This window comes from Cygnus olor, chromosome 2, assembly GCF_009769625.2.
Source record: "Cygnus olor isolate bCygOlo1 chromosome 2, bCygOlo1.pri.v2, whole genome shotgun sequence".
Taxonomy (NCBI): domain Eukaryota; kingdom Metazoa; phylum Chordata; class Aves; order Anseriformes; family Anatidae; genus Cygnus; species Cygnus olor.
Window position 1 is genome coordinate 11,076,895 of NC_049170.1, and position 17,685 is coordinate 11,094,579.

Genomic DNA, 17,685 nt, shown 5'->3' on the forward strand with positions numbered 1-17,685 from the left:
TTGTCATATATAAGCACACACAAGAAGATGTGTTTTACAGATATCTGGAAACACCAGGGCATTCATTTAGGAACGGTTTTCACAGTAAATTAGTTACAGGCATCCAGACATTGTTCCGCTGGATATGTAAAATAAATTTTTAAATCCAGTTCTACAAGTTGAAAGTTATGTATAGGGAAGAAAAGCATTTTTTCTCAGTCCCTACATAGCTAAGTTGGAAAGCACTTACAGTGCTAACTGAGAGTAGTCTAATAGACCAGGAACAAAAGTTGCACAATTATTTTGCTATGTTCAGAAGCCTGCTCTCTGTATTTACAAGACCATGTTTTCCTAATAAAAAACAGTTTGGCAAAGCTTTAAAATACTTGAACTAGGAACTGTTGCTTTGGAATATAAATTGTATTAAATACTGGTGAAATGGGCGACAATGTCCAGACATAGATAATAATCAAAATGTTGAAGAAAAACAGAAAAACTCTACAGGAAAATTAATTCTAAAAGGCACTGAAATACTCATTGCAGTATTGAAGCCATCAATAAGATCCTGAAAGAGAAACAGTAGATTATTTTTCCTTTTAAAGTGAGAGAAATATTAAGTATCTATAATAGAAAGCATTAAGTTTAAAATTATCCCAGTTGTACTAATTTGAAGTATTGCAGTATGTACGTTATGTCCCTATTAAGATTTTCATTCTAATTTCATCAGAAATCTTCAAGGGAGCTTCCAAGGTGTATTTAGTTTTGTTTTTGCAATTCTCCCTGGGAGTAAACATTCAGAAATTCCAGCTTAGCTCTTCTAGGTATTTCTTATGTCAGTTTTATCTGTTTAGAGGTGATGTTAATTGTGTAGACTCAACATGATACAGTCTGAGATCTGCAGTTATCTTAAGTATTCAATGTGTTTGTTTCCTATATTACCAAGACAAAAAAAAAAAAAAAGAATCAAGATGCCTCACAATAGCTATTTCTCAAAGAGTCATTTAAAAAATACCCCTAATACTTATAAGCAACATTTATCTAACAAAACTTATAAGATAATCAGTATGTAAATTCCTGGTGACCCATTAGAATTAAGTCATTATTTTATCTCAGAATGAAAAGAGTTGTCTTTGATTTAACCTTAAGTCATGTTATGAATAGCCCTTTGGTTAGAAATATTGTCTGTATTTACAGCATGACTGCTAAGCCCTGATGTTGTGCTGTGTCCATACGTCTGATGGCCATCTCAGTTGTTCAGAACACCAGTGCACACTTGACTTAACAGCTTTATGCGTTAGTAGGAATCATGTTGCAGTCCAGGCCATGTTTCAACAGTACCCACCTTCCAACTTCTTGATCCTAATACTGAATCAAAACACTGCAGACACATCAAGCAAAATGTATTGACTTAGTTTTAAATCATTGTGTTTGTTCTTTTATTCAAAAATTTTTAACAAGCAACAAAGTGTCATTGACATCAGATCAGGTATTTTCCATTCTCCAATACCTGGCTCAAAACAATGACGTTTGGTATGTTCTCTACGTTGAACAAACTGGGTAGTGTTACACGTGCTTTTTACTGGGTCAAGATGCAATTTGTAGTTCTGTGTAATCCAGATCTGGTACTAATAACTGTTGAACCATAAACTAAAGTTACATTTCATTGAGGATAAACACACGGGATTGTTTTCAGAGATCCACTTGTAGGAGATGGAACTCTGAAATACGTCTGTAATATTTGAACAGTGACTTCAGACTCAGCAAATTTCAGCAATTACAGACAAATCCTTGACCCAATTGGCAAACTCAGTTTGGCTGGTACTACAAAAGCTTCGAAAGCTCATAAAATGAAAGACTGGAGGACTGATCCCCCACATCAGTGCAAAAAATGCCATTGGATTTTAGCTTGTTTTCTGGCACCATGCTCAATGAATAGCACTAAGAACCACCTGTTTCAAGGAGTTAGCAAAGGGAGACATTCTTCACGTTCCTCCCTAGACACTTTTCATCTGAATATTTGCTTGATGATTTGCTTTTTTTTTTAATTATTTAATTTTTAAATTTTTGAAGTTTTTGACCTTAATCTTATCATTTTAAATCCATATTCAAATAAACGAATGAATTGTCTGTTCAGGTACCGCTGAGCACCTGTTTAATTTATGTAGGTACCTGACTACAGGCTGCCACAAGGCCTGAAAGTACTGGTTTTAATGACAACTGTGGATTGATTGCTCAATGGTTAACAATAATTAAAAGCATGTGGATTATGAAAGCACAGCTCTGTTTGGGAAAGATTCATTAGATAGTCTGTGGTGGTTGCTTATGTATTTCCAAACATTTGCCCCTATCCAGTAGGTTGACATAATGATAGATTTATGCAGTGAAGACATGATCTCTGACAGGGTTACTTTCAACCTTCACAGGAAAGTGTTATTAAAAAAAATGCTCTTTTGTTATCATTGATCTATCAATATGTTGAAGAAGCTGTGGTTTAAAAGAAAAAAAAAAAAAGTGAAGAAGAAGCGAAGTATCCTGTACTTAGACATGTCATACAAAAGAGCTAGCTGATGTGCAAAGATAAAACAGTTTGGGGGCATCAGGAGGAGGCGCTTTCAAAAGGGACAGTCATGTGAAAATGAATGTTCTGAAAAACTGGAAAAAAAAGAATGATCAGATTTAAAACAGCATAAAATTGTCCTCTTTTTCTCTCAGATATATATAGGAGAGAGATTTTTATATATGTTACTAAAACTAATTTAATGTATGGAATCAGTTGCCAAACATACTATATTCCAACAAATATTGAAGGGTTGGTAGCTATGCAAGAACTTTGCTGCAAATATTTTACTTCCTGGGCTTGTGCAGCTACTCATTTTGTTTGCTCATTTACCATCTGTACAGATGTTTTGCAAATTTTCAAAATGTGTTCTCATCTTACAGGCTTTCTCATCTTGCAGATGATTAATGCATTTGCCACAAAATAAATGAGAGAAGAAATTATTTTCCATTGTTATCCAGCATTTTAGTTAGTAATTTTGCATTTTCACTGTTTGTCAATGACATTCTTATGCAATTCAACAAAATCTCTGCAGCTTCTTGCCTTGCAAGGGAAATGTCAGTCCTGAAATCTGGTAATGGACGTTTACTTTTCCTTTCTAAAGCTTTATTTCTATTTCTCACAGAACTTTTGGAATTTGGAAGTGTTATTTATTATCAACAAAAAAGAAATGATCTCTTTGCTCTTTGGGTTTAGAAAAAAAATTGCAAATAAGTGTTGTTAATGATGCTGTCAATGCAAATAAATACAAGGGGAGTGTAGTTGTTGAAGAAAATAGTAATGAATGTCCTTACCTATTCATTTATGTTTTTAGTCATGCCATGATTTTTATGTACTTCTATCTTTGTAAAATAGTGGTCAGTCTAATCCTAATGAATGAAACTGTATTAAAGCACCAATGCCATGTAGCTTTATGGGGGTTTAGCTATAGTTCTTAGTGTTGGTATGTCTTACTCATTTACATATTTTTGATTTTTCTACAGACAGTGTGCATGGAGCTATTTTCAGCATTTAATGCGCTAATTCTTCTCCTCATGATTAAAGTCATAAAACTGCAGTGACCCAGCGAGAGGCATTATGAATGTATAATTTCAATTTACACGTGTTCATAAAGCTAGACAATATTGTGTTCTTCTAAAATGGAGATCTGTTAGTAACACAAGTTCCATTGTTTGCATTTGAATGCAACTTATCTCATAGCACTGCTATGGTTTAAAGTTCATAGTGGCCAAATTCTCTACGGAGATGTGAAGAGCATGGCTTCACACTTAGTTAAGGCACTTGGAGCTGTTTCTTCACTGACAAAATAAATCAAAGGTACTCATGTTTTTGAGAGATCGCTCTTTTATAGAGGTCTATTTTCTGATCATTTAAATGATTGCTTATGGAAAGAGCCAGCAACTCTTGTGGCCAGTTAAGTCTGACTTTGGGCTTTAGTTGCAATTATTTTTCTGTGCACTTGGTCCTCTCCAAATCTCTAAATTGTTGTCTCTCCAATTCTTCCCTTGTAAAGATTTTTTAGTTTAGTGGAAGAGCATGTGATTTGGAGGGGCAGTTTGCTTGCTTTCCTGTTCGAAGAAAACCTTAGAAGAATGTGATTTTCCCCAGTCCTGTATTCAGAACTTGCTAACTCATACTGGGGATTTTCTGATATTTTGTATTTAGAAAGTACTGGTGCTTGCTCCAAGTAACTCCGGATACTTTCAAGTCTCAAGTCTGTGTAAATAATCCATCTCTTCACACTGTCTGCTTTACCATCATTTTAACCTTTGTTGTAACCCACTGCCAGCACCGTGAGTTTTATAGGTTATTTTGTTAACCCTAGGCACACACTCAGTGATTATTGTGATTTGATGTGCTGCCGCTTCATTTTTGCTAGGATCAATCTACAGGAAAGGAGTATTTTGTTTGTTATGTTTGTGTTAATGTAAGTTGCTTTAGATTGAGCAACGTCTGGGTTTCTTACTTGCTATGCTTAATTGCTTTTGTAATTGTATTGATTTTTCTATGCTAGGTAGCCAGAAGCTGTTTTGAACTGGCTATGTCATCTTGAGTCTCTCCATAAATATGAAGATAATTGTGAAAAGCTTAACAATGGTCACTGTGAGGGTTTCAATTTTTTCCGGCATCAAATCCACTTTAAATTTAAAACAAAACAAAACAACTACATAGCTACCAGTTATTGCTAGCATACCAGGGGCTTCTAACTAACTAGGCTGAGCAATGATTTTAATGTGCATCCCATTCATTTCACTTAGGGGCAGAAGGATAATATGAAACAGCAATAGTGACAGCCAGTGGTTTCATCATGAATGCTCTTACTACCAGAGAGCACAAAGAGGAAGAGCATGTCATACCAAATGAAGAAAAATTTTCTTCAATATTTAAAAAAAAAATCTATTTGTCTTCTCCATCTGTATTGCCTTGAATCTGAAGTCCTGTATGAATTCACTGATCCAAAGCCAAACACAGCCCAAACCATGACAGTTATTGTTCCTTTCATGTTGTAACCAATTGGGGATTTTCCAGGCTGGAACTTTCCAGAGAGATTCTTAGTTATTTTGAAAGAACCAGTGTTCTTTACATCTGCTATGCACTGATCCAAAGAGTTAATGAATGTAGTTTAGGGAGAGAAAAGTTCAGACTGGCTTCCATCTCTTATTCAACACCTCAGGGAAAGTATGAGACTTTGAGGCTCAGGGCACCTATCAGTATGGTCACACAAGGGCACTCAAGGGAAATGAGCATCTGGGGTTCTTTGACTCTTTCTTTGCTGTCTGTCTTTTCGTCCTCTTAAGGTCCCATCATTCAGAGCTTATTTTGCCAAGAGAACAGCATCATATCAATCACTGTGCACTAAAAGCAAAGGATTTTTTCTAGCAAATTATTATCATAAAGTGCACTAGCATAAAATTATACTTATTACTGAGCAAAAATAAGTGTCCACTAATGTAATATCCTGGTGTGGATTTGTGAAAGTTCAGAAAAACACATTTTTTCAAGTCATCAAATCAAAGCATAGACTATTTTGTCTTTGAGAAGCAAAGTGGACCTTCGAACTCCCACTTTATTGATGAGAAATATTATACTCTTGTGTTAAACCCAAGGCCCTCTTTTGTCTTTACTTTAAGACTATTAGCATGTAACGCATGAGAATGGCCTCACTGTCTTTCCAGTGGCCTTTTTTTCCCCAGACAGGTTAAGAATCATGAACAATTCTGTGCATTCCTTTTCCAACTTTGTTTTTCTTTTCCTGTGCATTCAGGAGTATTTCTTCCCTCCACTCTTCTTCCCTCTAAACCCTCCTTAATTTTCATCCCCTAAAAAGAAAGTACCTCTACCTACTGAATGTCAGTGCAGAAGCTCACATTGTTTGAGGATCTTCACACTACCAAAGATAATAGTGAAAGAGTCCACCTAATTGCATAGCTAAGAGATGATACTTACTGGTGAAACAATCCTATCAGTATCTTCGCTTGCATCTCCCAGCTTTACCAACTTGACTGTTAAAAATTCATTGTCTAGTGCTGTTTTCTTCTTTAAGGTTTTCACTCACTGCTCTGTAGTTGAGATACTGATGTTGTTGTTCACAGATTTCACAAAATGTTTTTGCTGCCTGAAAGGGTGTTCAGGAGAATGGTAATTTACTTACAGGTTTGAAGCAGACTAGTCAAACTAGTGCATGTAACACTTCCCCCATGGGACTCAAATTATTTTAATAGATTAGATGACTTAGACCAGCCCATCTTGAGCTTGTTCTGAAAATATGCATTTTGTGTTTTTTGTTTGTTTGTTTATTGTTGTTGTTTTTCACTTCTTTTGTGCCAACCCTGACATGGTAGCATTATTTTCATTCAGTTTGTAGATGCAAACTGCTGTGCATCTCTGGCAGTTACTTTGGTTCTTGTGATGCCATGCTGGTCACTGAATGAAGCTTTGTTGAAGCTGATTAACTTATTAACATTCATGCTTCATTCACAATAAATGCAGATCTCATTATTTCATATCACTGACAGCTGGAGCCGTACCAGCCACACCTATGACACAGGGGAAAAGGACAAGAAGTTGGAGTTATGTAGGAAATTTTGTTGTTGGTTCAGATAAAAAAGGTTGGACTATTGTTTGAGGAAACTGTGTGTGCAGAAACATCAACTAGAAAAACACTACAAAATCTCATGGAGAAGATATGGCCAGGAAAGCAATGTAAACATATGCTAAGAAAGAAGGGTGGAGGGCGAGCCTTTTTGTGCACAGTGCTTCTTGGAAAGAGGCTTGGAACTACAAGGAAGTAATGGTTGGTTTTTGTTTTTTGTTTCTTTTTTCCTGATCTGGATTCATCCTGTGTCTAAAATGAACAAAACCTTCACATACATAATGTGGAAATAAAAGGCACTGCACCTAATAAATACTTCACTCCATCACTGATTTATCTCCCTAATGAAAACAGCCTACAAACCTCCTCTTGGTTCAACCTAAGTAAAAAATGGTGACATTAATAGCAGAAGTGAATCCAGTTTCTGAGCAGATAAGTTGCAAGTTTCTATTAACCTTGAACTCACTTGGAACGCAAAGAAGGAAAAAAATTATTTTCATTTAAGATCATATTCTATTTCTAATATCCTGGAGGAGAATGCTCGCATTGCCTCACCTCAAATAATGTATACTACTGCTACCCAAACGTGATCTTCTGGGGAGGGAAACTGAGATTTATTCATTGCTTCAGGAACACAGCTCATAGGCTGAGAAGATAAACACAGAGGGATTTTAGCAGTTGTTTTGGCTGCTGGCATGCTACTACACTTCTTGGAAAAAGTTCCCTTCTTCATTAGCTCTGGGAGTTAGAGACAGGCTCTGTACTTTGGAGCCAATCACCTTGAACTGGCCAGAACATAACTACAAGATAGGAGAGGGAATAAAAATCTACCTGTCGTGGCGGGCATCCAGAGAAGACTTCGGCGGTTTCTGCCAGAATCAGAAGACTTCTAAGACAAACTGGCAATAAATTAATTAGACAAACTTGGGCTTGCAGATTAAACTCAATGAAAGAAAGCCAAAAGAGTACAGAGAGGCTCTGGAATTCACTGCAGAACCTGAGTCTTCTTGCATGTGTGCATCAGAACTGGAAGCAGTTATCAGTGAAGAAAATGAAAATGGATTATCATGAGCCTATAAATGCATCTGTGTTTAATACATATTACGGAGAAAGAGATTTTGGTCTGTCTTCTGACTGATGATTTGATGTTCTTTTCAGGATAAAAATGATCTCTAAAGTGAGAGAAATTAAAAATAATGGAACAAATTAGTTGTTGGCTGATATTCTGAAAATCCGTATAAAATGAGCCATAATAAATAAATAAAGTACTTGAGGTTAAGCAAGATGACTAGGTAGTTGTGAGGACATATGAAGTCGTTATTGCTTTGGATTTCTTTTTGTGATAAAGTGTAAGTAATGAATACCACAAAGTGTCCTACAAAGTCAGTTTGTGGAAATCCATTTTAAAGATGAAGCCCAGGTCATCAAAGGAAAGGATCTATAAAAAGGCAACTGATTTGCAATGGACAGATTATCCTGTCTGTAAAAGCACAGATCATTGTAGCTACTTGCTGCAGTAGGGTTTTAGAAAAGGAAGGAGAAGATAAAGTGAAACAGTTTTCATAAAGGAATTCTAGCTGCTGACATCTTTTTGGCTTTGAAGGAGAGATGGATGCTTGCTTATTTGCTGAGCACTTCTGATGAGCAAAAGCAGCAGGAAAAAAAATACCAAGCAAAACAGGAGCCAATGTGTTTAGTAAATACGTATATACAAGGAAACTACTGGGGAGAAAATGAGCTTACTTTGATGCTGAATTTACTCTAACGTTAAATGTAAGACATGGGATGATCTAAGAAGCTTTATCACTGTAAAGCAATCATCCTGATCAAGTATGGATCCTGTACAGCAATGATAAAAGGGAAATACTTTATTAAACAGCTAGCTCACTATTTATCTGCTGCAGAGATGGATAAGTCCTCTGAGCCATCAAGCAATTAATCTTGCCTTCTTCAGTTCTGAGCCTTACCTGTCGCTGTGATGAAGAAAAGAGAAGAGCAGATTCAGTGGGGTACTGAATGCAAGTTTACAGGAGGATTCTTGCTCACTGAGAAATAGATGGAGCCGAGGATGTTGTGTCATGAAGAGAAGGCTGACCCAAAGGGCAGGAGGAAGACTGCTCTCACAGCAGGCTAGGACCTGTGGAGAAAAACATATGCAGTGTCTCCACTATGTTTGAAAACAATGGGAATGGTGCTCCATGACGCATTGCATTCGTTAGACCCAGGTAGTATTTAATACACTCTACTGTCTGACTGAAAACCAAGACATCTGCTAGTGATTCGTGGTAAGATTTCTTACTGGGGACTGTACCCAGTGAGATACAGCATGCTTAAAAAGGAGGCAACTGTGTGTGTACTAGGTGCCTAACTGCTAGTCTTCCTCTGAAGGAAGGAATACGGATCTGTCTTGTCCAGCTCCACAGATGAACAGGCACATTTTGTGAAACTTTTATTACAGAGCAGTCACTTGGAAGTTCAACAGCAGTGCAAAAGCAGTGGATAGTGGGAGACACTTCAAAGTTGAACGTGGTTTAGCATTTCCACAGTTCTTAAGGGCTCTTGCACCTAATCTTGTCCGTGCTCCTTTCAGAGTGCTTTAGTATGGGACACAGTTTCAGATATTTATGCTCTGAGAGAAGTGTCGATGAACAGACCAATCATTTAAGGGTGTAGTAGCTGTTTAGAGCAGATGTATAAGTAAGAAGCATTTCCATCAGGTTTTGTACTGGAGGACAGGAGTGCTGTAGATAGTGCACCCCTACAGTAGTTTATTACATTTGTGAATCATCAAGACTGAAAAATGCACTGCAAAGTTTTAACAATTACCTGTAGCAAAGCTCGTGTAGTCAAAAAGTTTGGATAGGAAAAGCTTGGATGCTGCCTGAAAAAGACAGAAAGGAACAGGTAGATTAACAATGGAAAATTTGTTTAGAAATAGCTATTGCTTTGGGGTTTTGTTTAAAGTGCAGCATTGGGACCTCTTAAGGAGAGGACTCAGATACTGAAGCAAAGTTTGATTGAGGGATGGCATTGTAGATACATTCATGCTAGAATGCAGTACCACCTCTTGCTATCATAACAAAGGCTTTCCATTTACCTCAGGAAGTTTGAAATATGAAAGATTAAGTATAGAAGATAGGAAGTTCTTCCCACCAGCAGATGATGATGGATATAGGTTGCAAAACGCAAGATGTGAAAAAGGAATGTGTAGTCCTTGTGGGAGGCATTTCTTTTGATGTATCTGTCTGCTTGATGCAGACTGGTAGTCAACCTCTGTTTGATTCTGGTGAAGTGTTACTGAAAGCCAACTAAGAGACATGAACAGCAGAATCCAAAACTTTAAAAGCTTCTCCCTTAGCTGAAGGAATCAAAGGAAAGAAGTGTTCCTTGTGACTGTTCCTGAATCCTGAAATACACCTGAAGAAACTGAATCCAGAACATTTGCCTCGGGAATAACATCTTTAAATTGAGCATAGGCCAATTATCTCATTAGATGTCAGAGGAATCATAGGAACTCATTCATTGAGATTCTTTCCAGTTTTTAAAGGGTTACAAAATAATCAGGAAAAGATTCCACTAAAGTTTTGGATTGGTGATTTGAAAATGTCTTGAAATAAATATAGCATGCTACTATTTTCAAATAGGTTTTATTTTGGAAATGACTTCTTTCTGCTAGCTTGGACCTCGTTGCCATTCTAGATTCCTGTACTGTGACAGACCAAAAGTGTTGTTATGATACAGTCTGGGTGAAATCTTACAGTGTATCCGCTAATACTCTTCCTCTAGACTAAATGTTAAAAAAAGCTGTTTTAAGTTCTTTATTAGTTAGACAGCTGGAGCTGTCGGGACTGTTTAAAACGCAGACACTGTACAGGGCTGACCATGACTTTGCACACAGGTAGGTCTGAATAAATATACAGTGATCTGGAAGGAGCTGTGTGTGCATGAGTGTGTATGAGAGTTATTGAGAAACACCACAGCAGCACATAGGTAAGCAGCAAAGAAACTCTGGAGAAGCACTTGAAACAGAACACCTGGAAAAAAAAAAGTTGAAAGAGGGCTATGGGACAAAGTGCCACACAGGAAAAGGCTGGGAACCATGAGCTCCATGGAAAATGCTTTCCTTCGTTTGCGTCATACTGAATTTAGGACAACAGAACTGTATGTATGTTATTCATAAATAAACATGATTGCGCCAAAGAAATAACTGACTTATAATTGTTTTTCCCATCTATGTGACCCTTTTTTTTTTTTTTAGCTTACTGTTTGGGTCCAAAGGATAGCCATAATTTGGATGGCTTGGGAAATCTAGTTCAACAGTGTGAAACCAGCAAATCCCCATAAAGGGGAATTTCAAGAATAGTTTTGCCTTTTTCCCCCCTCCCTTTTCCTCTCTCCACCTGATAGTAGAGTGACTTATTACCGAGTATCTGGGCTACCATTAAGGGACTTGGAGAAAACAGATTAACAGGTAAGAAATGAGTTATGTTAATGGCATATGCATTATAAAAAGGCAAAGTGGTCCTTTTAGACAAAATCTAAAGAGGAGGTTATGTTGTTTTCATGTGCTATGACTACTTAGAAATTATAGGAAAATAAAAATGTACTGTTTGTTTTTACTTTTTTTTTCTTTTTTCTTCAATAATTATGGGCTTGGTAAGGTATGGGAGTGACCTAATTGTTCCAGTTGTGACCTCTAAGTTATTGTTAATTTCACTGTCAGTATGTGCTTCTACATCTCCTACTTAATGGTATGCTAATTGTACAGCAGATTGTCACATTCTCCAACATACAGATTCCCTATTTCAATTACAGCTAAGTAAATCTCCATTACTAATGAGTAAGCATTTCTTTTCCATGTACATTTGCATTATAATGGACATTTTCTTTATGCACTAAAATTATTCTTTCCTTGACAACAACTATATATTTTATTTTACAGTAAAGGCTACGACATGATGATTCATTCTTTTCTGTTGGGTTTATCTGTATTTAAATTGTCAAATGTTCTGGATAGCCTGACATTTTCTGTCCCGTGTTATTTTTCTGTATTTCCAGAATTAATTTATGTATTTGCTTTAAGACAACCAACTTAAGACAAATCACAGAAAAGTAAGCTTATGTGTCAGTCATCAATTAAGCCATATTTCAGAATTGTTGCATTGCTTCATTCATGTTGCTGAGAAATTTCAACTGCTGTTGGTGTCAGCGCAAAGTGACCTTTATGATACCGTGTTTGACTGATTTGAATGTAAAGAACAAGTGACCACAAGTGACCCATATCACCGCCAGATCCCACTCTGCTTAACAGAGCATAGCTCTTCGGCTATCAAATACAATCCCCCAAACAGACATTTGCTGCCCTGCTAATGCATATATCTACAAATGCGATGGACAGCTGAGTAAAATGAGGGGGAAGGCCTCCTGGTACATCCGAGCTATGCAGCTCTGCTGCCAAATCCGCGCCCTCCGGAGGGTTGCAGCCAGTCGCTGGGTGCCGCTGAACTTGGGCAGCCGGCTCCTGCCGGCAGAGGATTCCCTTCGTCTGCCAGCACCGTGACCCAAGGGGCTTTCGCTGCCCTTCCTCGGGGAACGAAGGGATTGGCAAATTGAGCCCCTGTGGCGGAGATCCTTCCTTTGTTCTGCATGGCCCTGGGAAAATGTATCACCTTTTGTAAAAAAATAAGGACCGTGAGTCTTGTCGAGAAAGTGATAATTTAATTCTTGTTCGTATGCATTGAAGAAGCATTGCTTTGGTTTTGTTGGGGTCACTGCCTACACAGTAAATTACATTACAGGGGTCTTTTTTAGATGCCCAACGCAGATTTATGTATCAAAGAGGGTGTGTTAATTAACAATAATTAATATTCTTGAAGATTTTTAAGTTGGCCTGGTGGTGGGTGTGCATATGGGGCAGAAGACAGGGTGCTGGGTTCTTTTAATCATATAAGTACGTGGGATGTTGAAAAGAAACAAAATTTGGTTAAAGCATTAGGTAGCATTCAAGAAATGCAGGAGGAAATGTTTGCAACCAGATGTTAGAAGTAACAGATTGATTTCCTGGTCACTGTGCATGAATTCTTTCTAGCCTTGTGTATATCCTGATAATCGGATGGATCACAGTATAGATACAAAGTTTGTTTTGTTTTTATTTTGAAAGGCCTACGGTATGCAGCCTTTTTCCCAGACAGCAGCAAAAAACAAGGTGAACAATTTTTGCACTATGTGGTTTTGAATTCTGTCATATTTTCTATTACGTTTCTGTCTTCCATTAGGATAGCTTAGTTTACTCTATTAACCACCACCATCATCCACATCACTTCCAATTCTGAGTTTAGTCTACATTATGTATGTATATAGTTTGCTGATTTTTTTCTCTCTCCTGGGGGCTGGAAGTGGTTACTCACACGTTACAGTTCACGATGTTGTTACAATGGTTGCCCTTTAATCAGTCATTTTTGGAGTGGCTGATGACACCTGGTGGTGTGTTTCGTAAATGCAGACTTAACCGGGTTTGCAGCTGGCAGAGAATTTTGACCTGGCCTAGCCCGAGCACTGGCAGTCAGAGTTTGAGCTATTTTAATGAATCTGACCTCCTGCATGAAAAAAAAAATAATAAAAAAATCTGTTGGGAGCACATTCTCCTCCCATCCAAACCAATGTAAACCAAGAGAAGCAATAAGATTGCACTGCTGTTGGAGCAAAATTAATGCCTCTGACCTTGCTATTGAAGTCAATAGTATAGTTTCTCACAAGGGCTATGTATCTTTTTTTATTTTCTTAATTAACTTTACCGATATATTGCATAAATGAATGTTTTTATATATATTTACGCACTAAATATACTGCATTAAACTAAAAATCTTTCCTGTGAAAATCCTAGGTGATTATATTTAGAAATAATGATGTTTTCAAAACTTTGCAGTGGGAATACTGAGGGAAGCTTCTTCTGGTGTTTTATTTAACGTCATGGTTTCTGGCTTGAGTGCATGATTTTTCTTGCCAGCAAATATATTTCCGTATGTTTATTAAATTCCACATCTCTTTGCCAGTATATTTCCTAACAATGGAATATCTAGGATCTACCAATAAGTAACTAGTATGAATAAAAAAGAAAAATCCTGGAATCCTGATTATTTGGTAAAATTCCTCAGTAGCCAGAACCTATTGGGCTCTTCTCCACTTGATTTTTATCTGGATACAACTTTAATCAAAACTGATTCTCTTTCTTGCTTAATTGGCCTTTTATTGCTATCTGATTTTTTTTTTTTGTAGTTTCATAAAGAAGATAAGTGTCACACTAAATATAAAAGAATTATAAGGCAATACTTTATCCTGATTTTTTATCAGTCTACAGAGAATTCAGATTCTACAATGCAGTATCTTTAGTTATTTCTAAAATATTGCAAAGAAAGGATTCCCAACCTGTTCTGCCACCGGACTTTGTGGAAGGGGAAATATTTTGTGAAATGAGAATACATTCATTATAGCCAAATTAAGTGGTATTGTTCTACCATTCTGAAGTATATAGAATTGACATAAAATTAAATGAGAAGAAAAATGGTAGAAGAGTCAAGTTACACTGTTAATCTGAACAACAAAGGAGGGCAAAGTTCTGAGTTAAAAATCATAGGTTAAGGGGTTGTTGTTGTTTGTTTTTTTTTCTTATTTCCCTAAGCTTACTGCCCCAACTTTCATGGTGTATAAACTTTAGTGTAGGCAATTTGGGTTGAGACTGTCCTGAAATCTCATTTATTTGTGGGGGGCTCTGTTCAGGCAAGTTACACGACACAGCTGCTCTTCAGCCTAAGGACTGGCAGCTCCACTTCATGTCGCTTCTTACCCCAACCTAGGTGACAGCATTGCCAGGCATGGGAAAGGGAGAATGGCACAGATGCCTGGTCTGGCCGCTGGTGGAAATTGCTAACTCCACCTTTACAGCATGACATTAAAAATACCTTGGCCAGATTTTTATCAAGATAATTTAGTGAAGAGTAGGAGTAATGTTTTTCAGAGATCTGAACCCATTGAAAAGTGACATTTGACATTAAAAGGCATAGGGAGTTTTATCTGAGATATGACAGTTATTTTGTCTTCCAAGTGTAGGGAAAAGTGTGGCATTTCAGATAACACAAACATTTAACGGTGGCCACTGGCAATTGTCTGGTTTTAGCGCTATAGATTCCTAGAGCAAAATTCTTCCTCCAAATTATATGCATGCTGCTCTCATTTACTTCAGCAAAGCTTATGCACATGTTTCAAAGGTCAGAATTTGGCCATTGGGGCTGAATTTTCAAGAAAGAGTGTATTAAAGACATCTGTGCATCAACAGAACCATATCCTTTGTTTTGTGTAGGACATTTCAGGAGCAAGCCTAGTGCTGTTGGGCACTGCAAGTGAAACTGTTTCTATTTTTTGAATTGTATTGGGATTGCTTAGCAGAAACATTTCTTGCAGTAATAGGTTCATGATTTCATTTATTCCTTGTGACTCAACACTTTGATACTGAAAAGTTGTCAGTTTTAAGAGAGTAAAGACTGGAAGGGGCCACCCTTCCGAATATTGCAGTTGACAATATACTGTAACAATCAAAACGAGGGGAAATAGTCCAAGGAAGTAGGTATGGTCTATTGAGGTGCACAAACTTTTGTTTGTAGTCTAATACAGAGAGGTCAACAACAGTGTTTTACACAAAGGTAGAAAAGAAACCCACTTTTCACTGTGGACAGAGCTCATATTTGAAATTATGTTACTAATCAGACACTTGAAAAAACTAAAACTTGGCATTCACATGCTATTGGAGTTAGTATGTATTAAATTGATGAAGATCTTTAAGCATGTAGATTTTCCCCTGTTTTTTAAACATTATATACTTCTTAAACTGTTTATAATGTCTAATTGCTGCTGGATTTCAAGACATATCAATTTTGTTCTTAGTTCCTGCAGATTTTGACAGAATATCATACCAAAATATTTTGTATTTTTTGTAGGACTGGGAAACAGAAAATCATGACTGGTATTGTTTTGAATGCCATTTGCCTGGAGAGGTGTTGATATGTGACCTGTGTTTTCGTGTGTATCATTCCAAGTGTTTGTCTGATGAGTTCAGGCTTAGAGACAGCAGTAGTCACTGGCAGTGCCCAGTTTGCAGGGTGAGTACCTATGAGCTTTCATGTGCTGATTAGAGGATTGATATTCATTAATAGTTTCATTAAGGTGTCCAGATGGTCTGGCCAGGTTAATGGATAAAGAACCGAATATTTAAACAATGGTACATATCTAGAGCATCTGTACAGAGATACCAAAATATGGTGCATGTAGCAGATGGTTATTTTTGAAGACTCCAGCAAGTTTTACATATGCATTTGAAAGCACACAGTACGTACTGTGTGGGTATGTGTGTACGGATGTATGCAATGTATGAATGCAGGATATTGTGGAAATCTTCAACACGAGTAAACAAATTGCTGTATAAGATGCTACTGTTTTTACCTAACTTCATTTTAATGAATCATAATGTATTTTTTTATATTTTTATGACTGCATTCTTAATATTTTATTGGAACCATATTTCACATTACAAAGCCACAATCATGTTACTGACAATGGCAGAATCTAAAGCCATGGGGTGAAATCCTGCCTCTCACTTCTGTGCGTTGTATTGGCACAAAAAAAGCCAATATGGATTTCACCCATAGCATCTGTATCTATACTGCTTTTTCTTTACAATTGCTGTTCTTACAAATGTGGTAGGGAGATAGTTATTTCGTATATACCATAGAAGAATGAGCAGGTATGTTGTCTACATGTTATTAGAAGACTAGACATCCGTCATGGTAGTGCTTGCTGGTACCTGGCCTTGAATCAGCCAGATACATCTCCTTACGGCTGTCATCTCTGTGTAACCTCCCACAGTGCACCACATCTCTAGGCCTCCTTAAATAGGGAAAAATGCATACGAATGATTAAAATAAAATTGTTGGTATTCAAATGCATAAAACTCTGCCAGTTGCCCCCTGCTTTGGCTTGCTGGAGGGAAAGGAAGCTCCCTTGGTAAAAGTCTGGATCTAGCTGTGGAGGACTGACCTCTGTGCTGCAAGCAGTGTAAGGCTTCGGGTGCTTCCTAGTGCAGAGAAGCAGTTTTTTAAAACATGTGGTTTGTTTTGTTTCAAAACAATACTTTCGGACTGCTGTTGCCTTAGAACCAGTTGTAAAAACCTGACACTTCTGCCTCCGATTGGGAGCTCTCAGGGTTTAAGGAAATAATGAAAATAAGAAAATTGAGCCTGCCTCAACGAGTGGAAGGGAAGGAGGAAATAGTGGTGGCAGGGAACAGTTAAGAATAAGGAGGCAAGGAACAGTTAAGAATAAGGACATGTACTGTATCTTCCTGCATTGAAATACCATCATTTAATTTAGCTACTCAATATTCCCTCTGTTAAAAACAACAAATGGTCATATATAGGTGAATTGCTTTTAGATTTTTAAATAAATCTCTTTAATAATTGTTGGTTCTCATAATAAATATTGATAGCTCTTGTAAATGCTTAGATAAACCAGATCCCGTCTCCATTCTAGTTTACAAACAATTTTAGATGACATCTGGTGAAAGGAGAGACTGTGATTTAAACCACCTTGTATGGTGGCTTATAACATCCATCTTGTAAGATGGATGTCATCAGGGTGGAAGAGCTGAATCACTGCACGCAGTATGCACAGATATGTAGAGGGGTCAGCTTTGAGATTGGTTTGGCTTTCATACCTAGAGCTTTGAGATCCTCTATGGCAATGATATTAAACAAATGTTTACCTTTAAGAAAAAGCTATGAAACTTAGGCCAAAAATCAATGATCCTTTTTTTTTTTTTTTTGCATATTGGTTCCCTTTTTATTATACAAAGTCTAAGGAGAGGTTTTGGGGTCTCTTACATACTTGCTGCCCCAGAGACCTTTGGCTTGCTCAGTGCCTGAGATAATGATCAACCTACTTATAAGGATATTGCCATCCTGAATACCATGGCATCCCTTTTCCCTTTGTGCTCATATCTCCTACTCTC

The 17,685-nt window shown here is 37.2% G+C and overlaps 1 protein-coding gene and 1 long non-coding RNA gene across 10 annotated transcripts in view; one reads left to right on the forward strand and one right to left on the reverse strand.

Moving 5' to 3' along the window:
* Positions 1 to 17,685, forward strand: part of ZMYND11 (zinc finger MYND-type containing 11) — a 107,550-nt gene that overhangs the window by 63,061 nt on the left and 26,804 nt on the right. For 3 of the 9 annotated variants that reach the window (XM_040546095.1, XM_040546096.1, XM_040546099.1), the window contains 2 exons: positions 12,790 to 12,834; positions 15,620 to 15,781. The exons of 2 other annotated variants lie outside the window; for them this stretch is intronic. In XM_040546095.1, coding sequence (XP_040402029.1) covers positions 12,790 to 12,834; positions 15,620 to 15,781 — 207 coding nt within the window. The remainder of the gene's footprint in view (positions 1 to 12,789; positions 12,835 to 15,619; positions 15,782 to 17,685) is intronic. 4 more of the 9 variants (XM_040546098.1, XM_040546097.1, XM_040546100.1 and 1 more) reach the window with 2 other exon arrangements.
* LOC121064497 lies at positions 758 to 12,784 on the reverse strand. The gene is made up of 2 exons (XR_005816523.1): positions 9,456 to 12,784; positions 758 to 8,766 (listed from the first exon to the last, which is right to left on the reverse strand). It is a non-coding gene; the product is annotated as an uncharacterized LOC121064497 (long non-coding RNA).